Consider the following 15703-nt stretch of genomic DNA (forward strand, 5'->3'; position numbering starts at 1 on the left):
AGACCAGTTTCTTAATGTGTAAAGCGAAGGATGAGGCAGGAGGAGCCCTAAAGATCAAAAGGTAGAAGGGGGTTAGGTATCTAAGGGTCCCAGCAGGAGACTTTCCAAGTCCCATGTAATTTGCACATCAAACCCCAGCATCCCCTCTAAAGTCAATTTCTCCAGGCAGATCCCACTCTCAAAGGGAGCAGGGACCCTGCCCATCCTCCAGCCCTTCCACTTCAGAGAATTCAGCACAAGTGGACAGCCATCTGGGCAACCCCATGGTAGGGGGAGAGGGAATGGGGAGGGCCCGAGAACAACCTTTATTTAAAGAAGATGTCACACCCAAAAGGTTGAATCAATTCCATATTCATTTTATTATCCCAAAGGCTCTCTGACAAGACCAAGTCACGGGCCAGAAGACAGCTGGATCAGAGGTGGGGATGTTGAGTAACGACAAAGCAAGCTCCCCATGGCTGTGCCCAGACGTCTCCAGTCCTTCGAGCCCTCGTTTGGAGAGGTCCGCTCCGGCGAGACGTCGCTGGGTCCTGGAAATCTCTTCCCCTTAGAGTTAGTCCATCCCTGCCCCCCACTCCACCCCCGTGTCCCAATGGGCAAACTCCGGGAACTACTACACAGAGACACACACAGTCACTCTGAGCCTCTCGGTATTTTGGGAAGAGCCGGAGATTTGGGAAGAGCGGGAGAGATTTGGGAAGAGCAGGAGAGATGGGCACAGAAGGCAGGAAGTTTCAAGGCAGAACCTGGGACTTCCTGAATACCCCGAAACAAAGTTGGAAGAGCAGGATCCTGCTACTTAGGAAGGTTGGGGGGGTTCTGGAACAATCTGAGGTCCTGCAAATGCCTCCTCCCAAGAGTCTGCCTCCAGAGAGACTTTACTCTCTCTGATCTGACTCTGAGCATTAAAATTTCCAAAAGAAAACATTGGGGTCCAACATATTCACCTTCTGAATATGAGAAACAAGTGCTGAGTCTCAGTGTTTCCTCAACAAAATACTTATCTACTAATGAATCCAGGAACTTCAATAGAACAACCACACTCCCAGAACCCATGAGCTCCAATTTTTTTTTTTTATTAAAAGAAACATTTTCAAGTTGGTCGTACCCTAAAATATACAAAGTCTGCCCAACGCAAACCACTCGAAAGATTCTTTTCTCACCAGATGATCTGCCTGGTGCCCGGCGTCCCCCTTTCCCTCTTGGCTTTGCCAGCTTTCCCTTTCACTAATGGCAGGAAAAAGGGGACATGGGACCCTCTTCATCATTAGATTGTAAGTGCCTCAAGCCCAGGGCCTTTGCCATTGCCCTCTACTTCCCTCCACTCAAGGTACTATTTGTTGAATGACTAAATGAGTGACTAGTAAGTAAATACCAAGCCCTGGCTGGGCTTTTTTGTGCTTCCTTCTCTAGGACACTTGGGTGATGTGTAGAATTAAGTCAGTTCACAGGTTCCTAAGTTTCCCCAGCCACCCCAGCCCATAGGTCTTCGCCCGATGCCCTGTCACAGGCAGAAAAGGGTAGCAAACTCCCGGCCCTTGGCTTTGGCGTGGTGGTGGGAACTAACTTTAAACTGGGCCCTTTCCTGGACGGCTACTGGTCCCCCGTTCCCCCAGAGAAAAAGGTGGAACCAAGAAAAGCTAAAGAAAAATATACAAAATGAACCCCCCACCCCACCCCACAAAGGGCTTAGGGGAAGTTCCACTGCACAGGCCTGTCAGCCCCCTGGCCAGCTCCCCTGCACGTCTGCAACTTCAGACACCAGAGAGAGAGACCCCCAGATCTAGGATCCAGCCAATGTGTCCGGCCTGGCCTCGCAGCGGGAAGCTGGGGGGAAGGAAGGAGGAGGAAGACAAGGGGGAAGGGGGGCCGGCCAGGTGCGGCCCATCTCCCTTGCCCCCCACCCCGAGGCAGCTGGAGGAGCTCCCCCCTCAGCTCATCACCAAGGTCTCCACATGCACTTGGACACGGCCGAGGAAGGCAAGCCGCTGGGGATGCAGAGGGCAGGCTCCGGCCCTTCCTGGGCCACCTGGCTCAGTTCTACCTCTGAGGCCTCTTCTAGGTCAGAGCAAATGTCCTCACTGGGTGACAGCGACAGAGGACTGGGCAGTGGGGACAAGGGGCCCCCGGGGGAGCCCAAGCCGTCTCCCCCGGGCCAGAGGCCGCCCCCGGGGCCGGCGGCCGCGGCCTCCCCCAGGACGTCTCCCAGCAGGGCTTGGAAGCCGGCGCCTTCGTTGAGGGGCATGGACTCCAGCAGGTGGTTGAGGAGCTCGGCGGCGATGGCGGCGTCGATGCCCGGGCAAGTGGAGACGAAGGTGTGGACCTCGTGCATGCACTGGATGTAGCCGGCTGCGAAGCGTTCGCTGGCCTCCCGATGGAGTTTGTCCGATTCTGCAGCCGGGCAGGAGAGGAAGGAGGGCTCAGAAAGCCAGAAAGGGACAGAGGGGGAGAGCACACGCACAGCCTCCCTCCAAGGGCAGGGAAAGGAGGCAGGGCCAGCCCAGATCCTTCCCCGCCAGGGCCTAGGTCCCCCTGAACAGTCGAGGGCCCAGGGGCGGAAGCTCCCAGACTCACTCCACTAACACTCAGCACCTACCTGTGCCACAGGCGTGGCACTGTGCCAGCCCACGGGTGCCGAGGCAAGTAAAACAGGCTCTTGTATTCATGGAAAAAAGTCTGGGGGGTTTCTCTAGCAATCCCTGCCAAGAAGCTTGTGCAAAGTACCCACCCAGACCCGACCCCGGACATTCAAGATAGGCTCCCCAGAAGTTTACAGTCTCTCAGGGCCACGCCACGCACATAAAAATACAAACCACAACACAAAAAACCAAAACACTCACAAAAGAACTGGGAGAGGTGGGGGAAGGGAGTGGGAGACGAGCAACAGATGGTCCCTGAGCCGGGCCTCGAGGGAGCTTGGAGATCCAAGGGCTGAGCGAGGAAGGCTGAGCTGCAAGCCGGGCCCCCCAAAGCTCACCTGCTCACCGTCCCTAACACGTAACTCCCCCCCAGCCTTTGGAGACGTCACTACTCCCTAAAATCCCGAGCACAGAATCAGGGGGAAAGGAAGAGTGGCCAGTGGAGGGAGGAGGAAAGAGCCAAGAAGGGCTGTCTCTATTGTAGTGGAAAACAAGTTGGAGTCAGATGCCCAATGTGTCCAGCCTGGCCCCGTAGCGGGAGGCCGGGGAAAGGATTCTGCCCCTCGATATCTGCAATTTTGGATAAGTCACTTCTGCCCGGACCTCAGTTTCTCCATGTGTAAGATGGAGGTGAGAAGCTTGGACCAAGTGGCCTCTGAATGAAACTACTAGAGCCAAGTTCTGAGGCTCTAGAACCTCGAAGAAGTAGTTTAACTTTCCTGGGCCCATTTTCTCATCTGCAAAATGAGGGAGGAGGTTGGGCTAGGTCAGGGCTTTTTACTTGGGGTCTGTCAAGTTGTGTTTTGCTTTTTAAAATCAAATCACTGTCTTCCAATATCACTGTGGCCACATGCATTTTTCATGCCCTGAAAAATATGAATTAGAGGTGGGGTCTCTAAGGCTTCTGCAGACCCTGGTGGGGGCCACGGAACCTGGCCTAGAGGGTGGCAGGGATCTAAATCTCTGGTCCCATAAAGGGGCTGAGCTAAGTAACCCCCCAATCAATGGATCGATCCACAGTTCGATTGATGGACAAGCACTTGGAGGGCGAAGATTTGGGGATGCAAAGAAAAAGCAAAATCTGGCCCTGCCCTTAAAGAAGTTCTACTTGAAAGTGGATGGTTGAATAGAAGGCAGAACTGACACCTAGAACTGAGCCTGGCACTCAGGCTTATCGACTGACTGTAGAACAGGTGGATGAGGGCGAGGAGTGTGGCCAAGGCGGCCTGGCGGCCCCGGTACCGTTTGCTTGGGCTCTAAGGCCCCCATACTTTGCAGAAGGGGTGACGTGGAGCCTGGGGTACAGGGAGTTCCCAGTATTGTTAAAGAGCCAGAGAAGTAGGGGAGGAGAGGGCAGGAGGTTCGGGTTAGATTGGGGGCTCACTCACCCAGGGACCGGCTCTGCAGGACGCCCTGCACCCGCTTTACCGTGAGCTCCAGCACCTCCGCGTTCTCCATCTTCATCTGAAACTAACCGGGCAAGAGGAAAAGGAGGGAAGCAGGTAAGCAGAAGGGCGGAAATGCTGGGGCTGGGCCGGGGCAGCCCCCCCCCCCCGCCCCCTCCTGAAGCCAGCGGGACAGTCTCCCCTCCCGAAGCCGGCGGGACAGCCCCTCCCTCCCGAAGCCTGGTGCCCGTCTCCACGCTTCCCCGGGCTGGGGCAGTTCCCCCTCCCGAAGCTGGCAAGGCAGTCTCCCCTTCCCGAAGCCGGCGGGGCAGTCCCCCCCTCCCGAAGCTGGGCGCCCGTCTCCACGCTTCCCCGGGCTGGGGCAGTTCCCCCTCCCGAAGCCGGCGGGGCAGTCTCCCCTCCCGAAGCCGGCGGGACAGCCCCCCCTCCTGAAGCCGGGCGCCCGCCTCCACGCTATCCCAGGCCAGGGCAGTCCCCATTCCCGAAGCCGGCCGCCGGTTACCTCGGCGTCAGCTAGGATCAAGCGCAGCTCCTGCAGGCTCTCGTTTATCCGGGCTCTCCGTTTCTTCTCTACCAGCGGCTTCCTGGCCTGGGAGACAAGGGAGGGAAAGGGCAGGGGAGAGCTGCAGTGAAGTCCCCGCATCCCGAGGCCGGGCGGAGGGACTCCCGCTCCCACCCGGGCTGAGGTGGGGCCAGAAGGCTGGGGTTCGGCTGCCGGCTCTGCCGTGTGCCCCGGGGCGGGTCCGGGGCCGCAGGACGGGACTGCGGGAGAGGGTCTCCAAGCGCCCTTCCAGCCCGGCGCGGGGCGGAGGGGCCCTCACCTTTCGGTCTCCCTTCGCCTCCCAGAAGTCCTCCTCTTCCCGCCCGGGGCGGCTTCGGCTGGGCCGGAAAGACGGGGCCATGAGTGTTAGCCGGGCGGTGGGCGAGGCGGACGGAGCGGAGGGGACCCGAACCACCCGAACCCTCCCCGAGCCCAGGAGGCTTTTGTGGCGAGAGCCAGAGCTCTGCTCGCGGGCGCCTGGGGCGGTGGGGATGGGCCTGGGGGTGGGGCGGAGACCTGGAGGGGCGGGGATCCGGCCGGGGGGCGGGGTCCGAAGGGGGAAGCCAGGGGGGAGGGGGAAGGGAGAGGAAAAGAAGAGGGAGAGGGAGCCCGGAGGAGTGGGGCGGGAAGCAGGAAGGGAGAGCGAGCAGGAGGAGAAAGGGGAGGGGGTATGCGAAGAGGAGGAGGGAGAAGGGAGAAGGGGGAGGAGCAAGAGGTGGAGGGCAAGGAGAGAGAGAGGAAGGGGCGGTGGGAGAGAGGACATTGAAGGAGGAGCCAGGAGCGGAGGAGGAAAGAGGGAGAAGGGATGGCCCGAGAGAGGGGAGGAGAAGGGCAGGGGGCGGGGCGGGCATCTGTGACTTGGGAAGAGAGAGGGCTCGAATGAACCCCCCAGACTCCTGGGACTCCCCTCCCCCCAGACAACGCCTGGGTCCCGTCTCCCCTCCCCCCGCGCCCAGTTTATAAACTCCTATTTGCACCCCGCTGGGCTGCGGGAACCTGGGGAGGCCTAGAGGACCTACGGGCGCCCGAGCCTTTCTTTGTTTAGCCGGGCGGCCGCTGCCGAGGAGCAGCCCGGCTGGGCGGGGGAACTGGAGCTGATCCTCGCCCTACTTGGGGCGCTCGTACTGAGACAGTTCGGGGCACCACTGGGGAAGCGCTGGCTCTGGATCAGGGCTGCGTGACTAACCGGCGGGGAGGCTCTGAATAAGTCATTTCTCATTCAAAGGAGAAGCGATGCGTCCCTCATTTCTTTATAAAATGCTTCGGGCCTTGGGCTCCCTGCTTGCCCCATCCGTGACCCTGCTCACTCTGTCCCCAAGTGCCCTCCTCTTCCTTCCCCATTCCTCCTTATCAGCTAGAACCATCTAGCACCTCTGGAACTGGGAGGGACCCCAGAAGCTACCTAGTCCCAGTTCCTCAGTTTACAAGGCCAGCTGAAATGATTTTTTTCCACTGAGGTGGAAGTCGCCCAACTCCAGAGCCAGAATCAAAGTCCTCAAGCACAAAGAGAGTTCTTCTTTATCTCTATGCCCATCAGCCAGCCCTGTGATTGGTAAGCCCTCAGGGGGTTCTTGAGTCTCCCTAGAACTGTAAATGACCCATTATCCCCTCCAGGCAGGTGAGGTACCAAAGTTCCTACTGGGTCTCAGCGTTCTGGGCCAAGATGTTGGGTCCCATCCTGAATGCTAAGCTCCAGATGAGCTGGAGGGGCTGATGTCAGCCTACAAGCTGGGTTGTAAAAGCTCCTTTGCCCACTGTTTGAGTTGTGGGCAGGTTTCCATTTCCTCCAATAGTTAGCCCTATTTTGTCCAGTTAATCTGTGTCCCCCTCCCCCCAAGCTACCCTAGATTTAAGGAATTCTTTGGGTCAGCCTTCATTCAAAATCACAGCTCACAGGGCCCCAATCAATCTTTTCTTTCTTTCTTTCTTTCTTTCTTTCTTTCTTTCTTTCTTTCTTTCTTCTTTCTTTCTTTCTTTCTTTCTTTCTTTCTTTCTTTCTTTCTTTCTTTCTTTCTTTCTTTCCTTTCTTTCTTTCTTCTTTCTTTCTTTCTTTCTTTCTTTCTTTTTTCTTTCTTTCTTTCTTTCTTTCTTTCTTTCTTTCTTTCTTTCTTTCTTTCTTTCTTTCTTTCTTCTTTCTTTCTTTCTTTCTTTCTTTCTTCTTTCTTTCTTTCTTTCCTTTCTTTCTTTCTTTCCTCTAGAAGCTTATCTTCTAATCAGAAAGTACATGTTGGGAGTAGTGGCCAAGAATGTGAATTGTGATCTCAGACATCTCAGGGGTAGCAAGTAGAAGAACCTAGCAGTCAAACCCTTTCCTAAACACAAGAGAGTATTGGATTGGTTAGAAAGGAGATGTGGAGGGAGTCCCAGAGTGTAGAACCTGGTGGCTTCCAGACCCTAGCTCTGGTTTTGGAGGTGGGGAGCTGCCGTCTCCTGTTTTGGCATTTGCTGCTCTTCCCAAATAGCCGCCAGACTACCATGGTGATAAGAAATAGGATGTTTTAGTGAGAAACAAGTAAACAAACAGTCCAACAATTCTGGATCTAATGTCACAGGACTTGGATTCAAATCTTACACTTAACTATTTTATCAACTGAGTAACTTTGGAGAAGGTTTAACTTCTGTAAAATAAAGAGTTTGGATTGTTTGAGCTCAAAAGTCCCTTTCGGGGATAAATCTCTAATCCTTTGTCTAAGCTGTGGGTGACAAGAATATTCAAGACTGGGCTATTCTGCTGCCATCAGGTTCAGCATTACATTGTTATCTATTAATAGTTCAGCTGCATTTCTCTGCTGCATCCTGTGATTCTGCTGGATACTGGTTACGATGCAATGTCTTCCATGTGTAGGAAGGATATGTCACTCGTTTAGCCCATATCAGCTTCCATTACAAAGGGACACATCCATTCTTTTAGGCCACAGCCAGAGCCACTATGTCAGCTCCTTTCTGATTCAGACCCTGTCAGCCGGCCAGGTACACCTAGGCACCTTTTGAGCTGTTTGTTTCTTACATTGGCCCCTTGAATTCAATCTACTCTTTAAAATCCCTTTCAATCATTTTCAATCTCCAAGATGCCAATTGTGGTTCAAATAAATCATCCCAGGAGTGTGAATTACTTACCAGGGGTCCTCAAACTTTTAAAATAAGGGGCCAGTTCACTGTCCCTCAGACTGTTGGAGGGCCGGACTATAGTAAAAACAAAACCTTTGTTTTGTGGGCCTTTAAATAAAGAAACTTCCTAGCCCTGGGTGAGGGGGATACTCGTTCTCAGCTGCCGCATCTGGCCCGTGGGCCCTAGTTTTAGGACCCCTGACTTAGACTAAAAGAGGTAAGATGGAGCTAGCAACATTTCTCCTACTTCCCTGCCATAGATGAAGTCACCATGATCCCCCATACAGGAAAATTAAGCAACTCCAGCATTACATGAGATCCTTTCTTCACTTGATAGCATAGACTCAATCACTAAGTTCATATTGGCTCAAACTCATCCTGCAAAATCATAGAAAGTCAGAATTGGAAGGGCCCTTTCAGATTCCCTTTGAGATTATCAGTAATGAGATTTTTTTTTTTTTGCTTTTTTATTATACCTTTTTATTTGCAAGTTATATACATGGCTAATTTTTCAGCATTGACCCTTACAAAATCTTCTGTTCCAACTTTTCCCCTCCTTCCCCCACCCCTTCTCCCAGATGGCAGATAGACCAATTCATGTTAAATATGTTAAAGTATATGTTAAACACAATATATGGATACATTTGGATGGGATTTTAGAAATTATATAGTCTAATCTCTTCCTGAAATGGAATCCTCTCCCACATTGTCCCCCCTCCAACAACTGGTCATCCAATCTCTGCTGGAAGACCTCCAAGGAGGGAGCACCCCGGCCTTTTCTGTTCCCATTTAAATGGATCTAATTGTTAGAAAGTTCCTTCTGATATCAAGCCTAAATTTGCCCCATTGCAACATCTACCTTTTACTTCTAGTTTTTTGTTTGTTTGTTTGTTTGTTTGACCTCTGAGGCTACAAAGCTCCACCAGCAATGAATTAACCTGCCTGTTTTCTTATTGAATTTTTTGGAGGTTCTTTCCCCATATTTTCTCATTTATTAAGATGATGTGATTTTAATTTGCATTTTTCTGATCATCACCAATTCGGAGCGTTTTTTACAGGTGGCCATTTTGTCTTTTGTGATAGATATTCTCTACCCTGTGGCTGGTCACCAATTCGTCCTCTCTCCTCAGTAAATAGAGAACCTTCGATTCTCCTTTTATTTTTTAATGGTCCAGTTTCTTACTCTTTGGTTATTTATTGGAAGTTATTGAAGTGCGTGGTTTAACATGCTTAGCTAACCTCCCTTTCTGTCAAACTGCACTCCCTCTTCTCAGTTATTCTTGCGGATAAAGCCCTCTTTTCCTCCATCCTCTGGAGTCTGTTGACAGCAACAAAAAAGCTTAGTCTACACTTATCTGACCTTTTCTTTCTCAAATAAGGAAAGCAACTTCCCCAGAAGGGGAGTGTCTTGTCCAAAGTCAGAGAGCTACTAAGTAGCCGGGACAAGCTGGGTTTGTATCCTTTGGCTCCAAGGTCAGGGCTTTCTGCTACATCATGTCTACGGTTCAGACTCAATAGCATGTCCCTGCACTTATTAGGGATTCTAGCCTTGGGGGGGGAGGGGCTGGAAGCCTGGCCCCCCTGGCTTTCTGGGGCTGCCCGGTGCCCTGTGCCTGCCACAGCCTTGGAGAGGACGGTTTGCTTCGGATTGATTGGAGGAGGTGGCTCTGGACGGAGAGAGGCTGTTCTGGGCGAGGGGGGAGTTGGGGACTGAGGGGGTGCATGGTGTTGAGATGGGGCATTGTTCCGGCTTGAGAGGATGCTCAAGGCTGAGAGGCTGCCTTGAACAGGCAGGGGGAGGTCCCAGCCTAAGGCAGCACGGGTCGTGTCCAGCCTCCCCCCTCCCACTCCCCGTGCTGGGCACTCTCCTGCCCCAGGGGAGCCTGGGGCTGGTAATTTGATGCAGCTGACAGTTGGCAGCTGCAGGCGCCCCAACAGCGTGGGGGGGGGGAGCGAGGGGGGCAGCCCAGGGAGAGCAGAGTGAGCCAGAGCTAGCGACAGGTGTTCCTGCCTCAGCCCCTTTGTCTGGGCCTGGGGCCTTTGTGTAGGGAGGGGCGCCCGAGCGCTTTTGTTGTCCCCAGGCGGTAGGGGTTGGATGGAGAGGGGGAGCAGGGAGGGGGAGCCAGCCCAGCAAGCCCAACGCAGCCCAGCCCAGCCCGGCCCAGCCCTTCTGTGGGTTAGTGACCGGCCGCCCATCTGCTCCCCAAAGGGGGGAGGGAGAGCCAGGTGGATTCATTGTCTCCCACCCGACAGAGGACCTGGCCTTCAGGCGGCCTTTTCCCTCCTCCCTGGGAGCACTTAACCTACTGGGGTAGGAAGAACCCCCGCCTCACAGATTCCTCAGTGGGAGAGAATTTTGAGTCAAATTGCCCAACACTTAAATTTTAAAGATGAAGAATGTGGATATTGTGAGGCCTCAGCTTGCTGGAGCTGTGGGGACCTGGAAAAGTTGTTGTGCCTCAGTTTCCTCATCTGTAAAATAGGGATAATGACAACATCGACGTCCCCGGAGTGGTTGTCGGGAATCCAATGAAATATGATTTATAACGTGCTTAGCATAAAGTGAAATGAGCAAAACCAGGCGATCATTGTCCACGGCAACAGCAAGATTACACAATGATCAATATCAAAGCCCTGTGGCTCTCTTCAACAATGAGATGATTCAGGCCAGTTCCAATGGTCTTGTGATGGAGAGAGCCATCTGTACCCAGAGAGAGGATTGTGGGAACTGAGCGAGGATCACAATTTAGCTTTCGCACTCTTTTTGTTGTTCTTTGCTTGCTTTTTTTCTTTCTCATTTTATTCCTTTTTGATCTGATTTTTCTTGTGCAGCAAGATAATTGTGGAAGTATATATAGAAGAATTCCACGTGTTTAACATATATTGGAGCACTTGCTGTCTAGGGGAAGGGGTGGGGGGAAGGGGAGAAATTTGGAATACAAGATTTTACAAGGGTGAATGTTGAAAATTATCCATGCATATTTTTTAAAAATAAAAAGCTTTAATTAAAGAGTTTTTTTTAAGTGCTTAGCATAGTGCCTGGCACATAGTAGGTGATTAATAAATGCTTGTTCTCCTCCCTTCCTTCCTCCATAAGTTTAGATGATATTTTGATTCATCTACAGCAACTGTATAAAATATGAAAATATTTGTGATTTCTCTTGGGGACAACGCCCCGAATATTGCTCAACTGGTGGCTCGTGGCCTAAATTCCCAGCTTTTCAGTTCAAGGTGAGTGAAAAGAAAAATGTCATTTTTCTCCCATTCAGGCTCACTCTATTGTCCATGGACCTCTTTCTTTCTGTTAAGAACCATTTCAGGGGACAGTAAAAAGCCTTCATGAACCCACCAAACCCTTGTGAAGGGCTCTGAACTTCTCCATCTCTTCCTCTCCTCCCTATACTCCAGAGGACGACCATGTCCCCCAGGCCCAATGTGACTCCGGAACTCTGGACAGTTCCATAAACTCCATGAGCCTTAGTTTCCCCACCTGGAGGATAATAAGTGTACTATTTGTTCAACAGGGTTGCTGTGGTCAGGAAAGCTGGGGCAGGGGAGGGGAGTGAGTAAGGCTGATGCTATATTTGGAGTCCAGGCTTCCATTTTCATCAGCCCAGGGATCTTCTCTGATGGAGATTCCTCCTACCGATGTAGGCAAGGAACCTTAAGATTTGTCTGGGGGCTCAGGAGCTTATGGGACTTGCCCAGAGTCACACAGTCACTATAAGTCTATGCAATGAGAGAGGTGAACCAGAGGGCCCCTTTCCGCTCCAAATCTATGATTCTGTGATCATAAGGCCCAAGAGTAAGTGACTGTTTCAGTGTCACACAGTCAGGATGTGTGAGAAGCAGGACATGATCTTACAGTGCTGGCTCTCTAACCACTAAGCAGCGCTGCTTCTTGAGGTTATTATTCCCATTTTATAGCTGAGGAAACTGTGGCTGATAGTAGTAAATTATCCATCCAATTTCTCTTAACTCTCATGTTTTTGCTACTAAAATCCTTGGTTTGTCAACTCATTCAGCCTCAGAAACAGAGAGACTTTCACCAAAAGAAATGACCCGAAAGGAAGTGTCTGTCTTGCCACTGTACCCTGGGGACCAGAGGACTTTTCCAGCTCACTGGTAGGGAGGACTTGGAATGGTTGTTGTCTTTCTAGAATGGTTGTTGTCTTTCTAGAATGGGAGCCCTCTGAAACACTTCTGGCACACAGTAAGCACTTAATAAATGCTTATTCATTCATTCATTCATTCACCTATTCATTCATATGTCTAAAATGGGATTCAAATCCATATCTTCTTGGCTCTCTGTCTTTCAGCCACTTCCTGGGCTACCAATTGCCAGCCCTCTGAAAATACTGTTGAAGAGGATGGGGATGTGCTCGTTTTGTCCCCTTTGACCTGATGTCCGGACTTCAGGGCTCTTTATTCCTTTCATTTATGCTTCTGTTTGGAGCTGGATTTAGACACTTGCTAGGCCAGCGAAGGCAAAGCTTACTCCCATGTGAGCTCACAGTCCTCTTTGCCACCTGAAAGTATGAGCGAGTCTAGGACACGATTCCCACCCTGCCTGGAACCCTTTACCCCATCAACCACTTTCTAAAGGTTGTCTTGTTTGATCCTCACAGAAACTCTGGCAGGTAAGTGCTGTTATTTACAGACAAGAAAAATGAGGCAGACAGAAATTAAGTGACTTGTTCGGGGTCACATAATTAGTCAGTATTTGAGAGTAGATTTGAATTCAGGTCAATACTTTGACAACGGAGTCCGAGGCTCATGCTGCAAAAACTGAATTAACTTCTTTTGACTTTATCTCCCTTTCAGAGGAAAGGAGGAAAGACAGACCTGGGAGGAGTTGGGTGGGTGGGGGAATTGCTCCCTACTCTCAAAGAGACTCGAGAATAGGGAGATGTCCCAGGACAGCTTATTTGGTAACTGCCCTTAAGGCACCTCACAATTCTAACCACGCTGGACAGCAACACAGCCCACCCTGACCTCAAGAGGAGGAGGCGGACCCACTTCCCACCCTAGCCAACCCAAATGGCACCCGATGGAGAAAGAACTCTCTTTTTTTGGCTTCTTTCTCTCAGAATTCTCCCCCCAACACACACACAGTCCCAGAAAGTCAAGTTCCAATGACGCCATCAACTGGTGAACTCTGGGATGGTAGATGGTGTCCGCTTGGATCTCTCATCTCCATAGCAACACTCTCTGGGCCGAGAGCCCAGGAAGGAGCCTAGGGCTGCGCAAGAAAGAGGTTGTGTTATTGGATTCTAAAGCGCCAAGAGGGAAAATCATAACCCTCTGGAATAAGTGGAATCATGCACCGAAAGGCGAGCCCACAGACCAAGAAACAGAGATGACGGATACATGGCTGCCTAAGTAGAAGGATAGATGGATATGGCTAGATGCTCAGAAGGATGGACACATGAATGGATAGAAATACAGAGATGAATAGACAGGAGGATATGTAGAGAAAGAAAGGATAGGTAGATAGAGATAGAAGAGTAGATGGATAGATACGGGGACCGACAAATGGATAGAGATCTACAGAGATGGAAGAGAGAAGGATGAATAGAGGGATAGATGGAGATACATTGATAGCAGAAGGAGAAATGGGCAAAGAAGGATATGTTGAGATAGACAGACAGATGGACAGAGATAGCAACAGGAGAGATAAACAGAGAGACAGATATGGTTCTGTGAGGTTTATAGAGTGTTTGCCATTTATTATCTCATTTAGTCGTCATGATAACCTTGTGAGCTATTCAGTCTTTAACAGGAATAATGATCACTATTTGTCAGTAGACATAACGCGAATATTCTATAATAGCCCTTTCCAGCATATGGAACACCCCTAGTCCCTTAACTCTCATAGATTTTTTCCTTTTAATTAAAGCATTTTATTTTCAGAACAGATGCGTGGATAATTCTTCCACATTAACCCTTGCAAAACCTTGTGTTCCAATCCCCCCCTCCCTTTCTCTCACTTCCTCCCCTAGATGGCAAATAGTCTAATATACGTTAAAGATGGTAGCAATAGATGGGAAATCCAATATATCTCATAGTCTTTTAGCTACTGAGGGGGTGGGAAAGAAGTCTAGAGATAATATTTTGTAAGTCTTATCTTTTTAACTGAGGTGGGAGTTGCAGCACAGCAGGTCAGTAGTAGCAGCAGTCCGAGAACCGTTGCTCGCTTAGCTCAGGGGCTCTGGGGAGTTGGCAGAAGCCACAGATTGACAGAGAAAGCCCTGTCACAGAAGCAGCGGATCACTCGGCCCTTAGAAGGAAGGTTCCGCACTTGACTAACGCAGCGCTCTCATTTCATTGGCCCATTTGCTTTCTAAACTTTGACATAGGTATTACGACCTCTGATAGAGGGAGAAGGGTCCTCCTTGGTCCAACTCACAGTTCCTAGCAAAGGCTGAAACTTGTGGTAGAAATAATAGCGTAGGGGAGGGCAGAGAAATGACCAAGATACATTAGTATTTGTCTTGTTAGTCCTCAGATTTGTCCGGATGGACCAATGGGAAGACAAAGCTGGGGACATTTTCCCATCAGTAGTTCAGGACGGATTATTGGAGAACACGGGCTGAGCAATGAGTGAATTTCCTTGGCCAATATCTTCTGACAGTCCCCTCCCCCCTTTTAGATTGACAAGTTTCTTGAAGGTGATGGAGGAGGAGACTCACAGGACAAACTACGGTCCTGTCCCCAAATCCCATCAACTCGATTGAGGCGAACGCAGCTTCATCACAATAAGCTGGTGGGTCTGGTAACTGGCACAGAGCTGCGATTGTGGCGCCAGGGGCTAGAATTGGACCTGGGAGGACATTATGGAATGATGAAAAGATAAATGAACAAACATTCAGCATTTCTTAATTAATATCTTCCAAACAACCCGATATTCAATTATATCATATATAATAAAATAATAAAAAAGATTAAGATCAAAGAAAATATAATGAGTAGAAACCATTTTATTATTAGAATATTTATCTTTTCTATCTCGAAATCAATGCCTGGTTCACCAAACTTAATTTCCAACCAATGCTTCCAGGCTACTTATAGAATAGTCAAGATAATATGATTTTTACCTTCTGGGTAAACAAAGTCATTTTCCCCAAAGGCGCCATTTGTGGGGGGAGTATCTGTAAAGGAGTGCGCAGATCTCTTGGAGTGTCTCCCTAAGACATACTTTCGCACTCAGTTCAAATCAGGGACCAGCGTCGGGCCTTAGACATCAACCCGACAATTTTTCAGTCGTGCTGGGCAGGGCGGGTCTGTTGGTGTCTATGTTTCCCTTGGAGGGAGTGAAATCTGTTTTATGACTGACAATGACCAATATTGCTAGTCCAGGGCTGAGGTCTTGCTGTAGACAAAGGTGTTTTCACGAGCAGGATTCCAGGCTTTCATCCATAGTCACATATTAAGAGATCATAAGGTCATAGAGCTTCAAAGTTGGAGACTTTGGAGACCATGTAGTTCAACCTTTTCATTTGACAGAGGTAGAAACTGAGTCCCAGACAAGTGAAGTCACATATGGAAGTGAGGAGTCAGGCTTGGACCAAGGTTCTCCGATTCTGAAGCTAACCCTCTCTCCAGAGTCCCAGAGCTCCTCAGAATCGTCATCGATTGCAACCTGGCCCAGAGCTGTAATAAAGGTGGGGCGATGGAGGCTTTGCCTCAGGGTGAGAAATTTAGAGAGGGCACATACAGTAGGTGCTTAATAACCACTTGTTGATAGCTCAGTTGGCAAGGCTTTTGTGGTGGAGGAGGAAAGGTAGGGGACCCAAATTCCTTCCAGGTCGGTCCTTTCCAACTTTCCACGTTAAGCCTTAAAGCGCTAGAGGAATTCCCTCTCCCACCGCTCTGTTGGGGCTTTATTTTCACATCCGGGTCATTTCCAGGAATAGTCCCCTTCTTCCTCAGCTGCTGCAGTTCTCCAGGAACTCAATGGTCCCTTGTAACAAAGAAACGTTTGTGAGCAAAGCCGAGCAGTGTGGCCT

At 50.4% G+C, this 15703-nt stretch overlaps 1 protein-coding gene across 1 annotated transcript; it reads right to left on the reverse strand.

Moving 5' to 3' along the window:
- Positions 1-335: 335 nt before the first annotated feature.
- Positions 336-5300, reverse strand: HES6 (hes family bHLH transcription factor 6). Its single transcript, XM_051999429.1, has 4 exons — positions 4867-5300; positions 4548-4634; positions 4028-4109; positions 336-2391 (listed from the first exon to the last, which is right to left on the reverse strand). Exons 1-4 carry the CDS (start codon positions 4945-4947, stop codon positions 1940-1942), a joined length of 702 nt encoding a protein of 233 aa, XP_051855389.1. The 5' UTR covers positions 4948-5300; the 3' UTR covers positions 336-1939.
- Positions 5301-15703: the final 10403 nt, after the last annotated feature.

This window comes from Antechinus flavipes, chromosome 4, assembly GCF_016432865.1.
Source record: "Antechinus flavipes isolate AdamAnt ecotype Samford, QLD, Australia chromosome 4, AdamAnt_v2, whole genome shotgun sequence".
NCBI classification, from domain to species: Eukaryota; Metazoa; Chordata; class Mammalia; order Dasyuromorphia; family Dasyuridae; genus Antechinus; species Antechinus flavipes.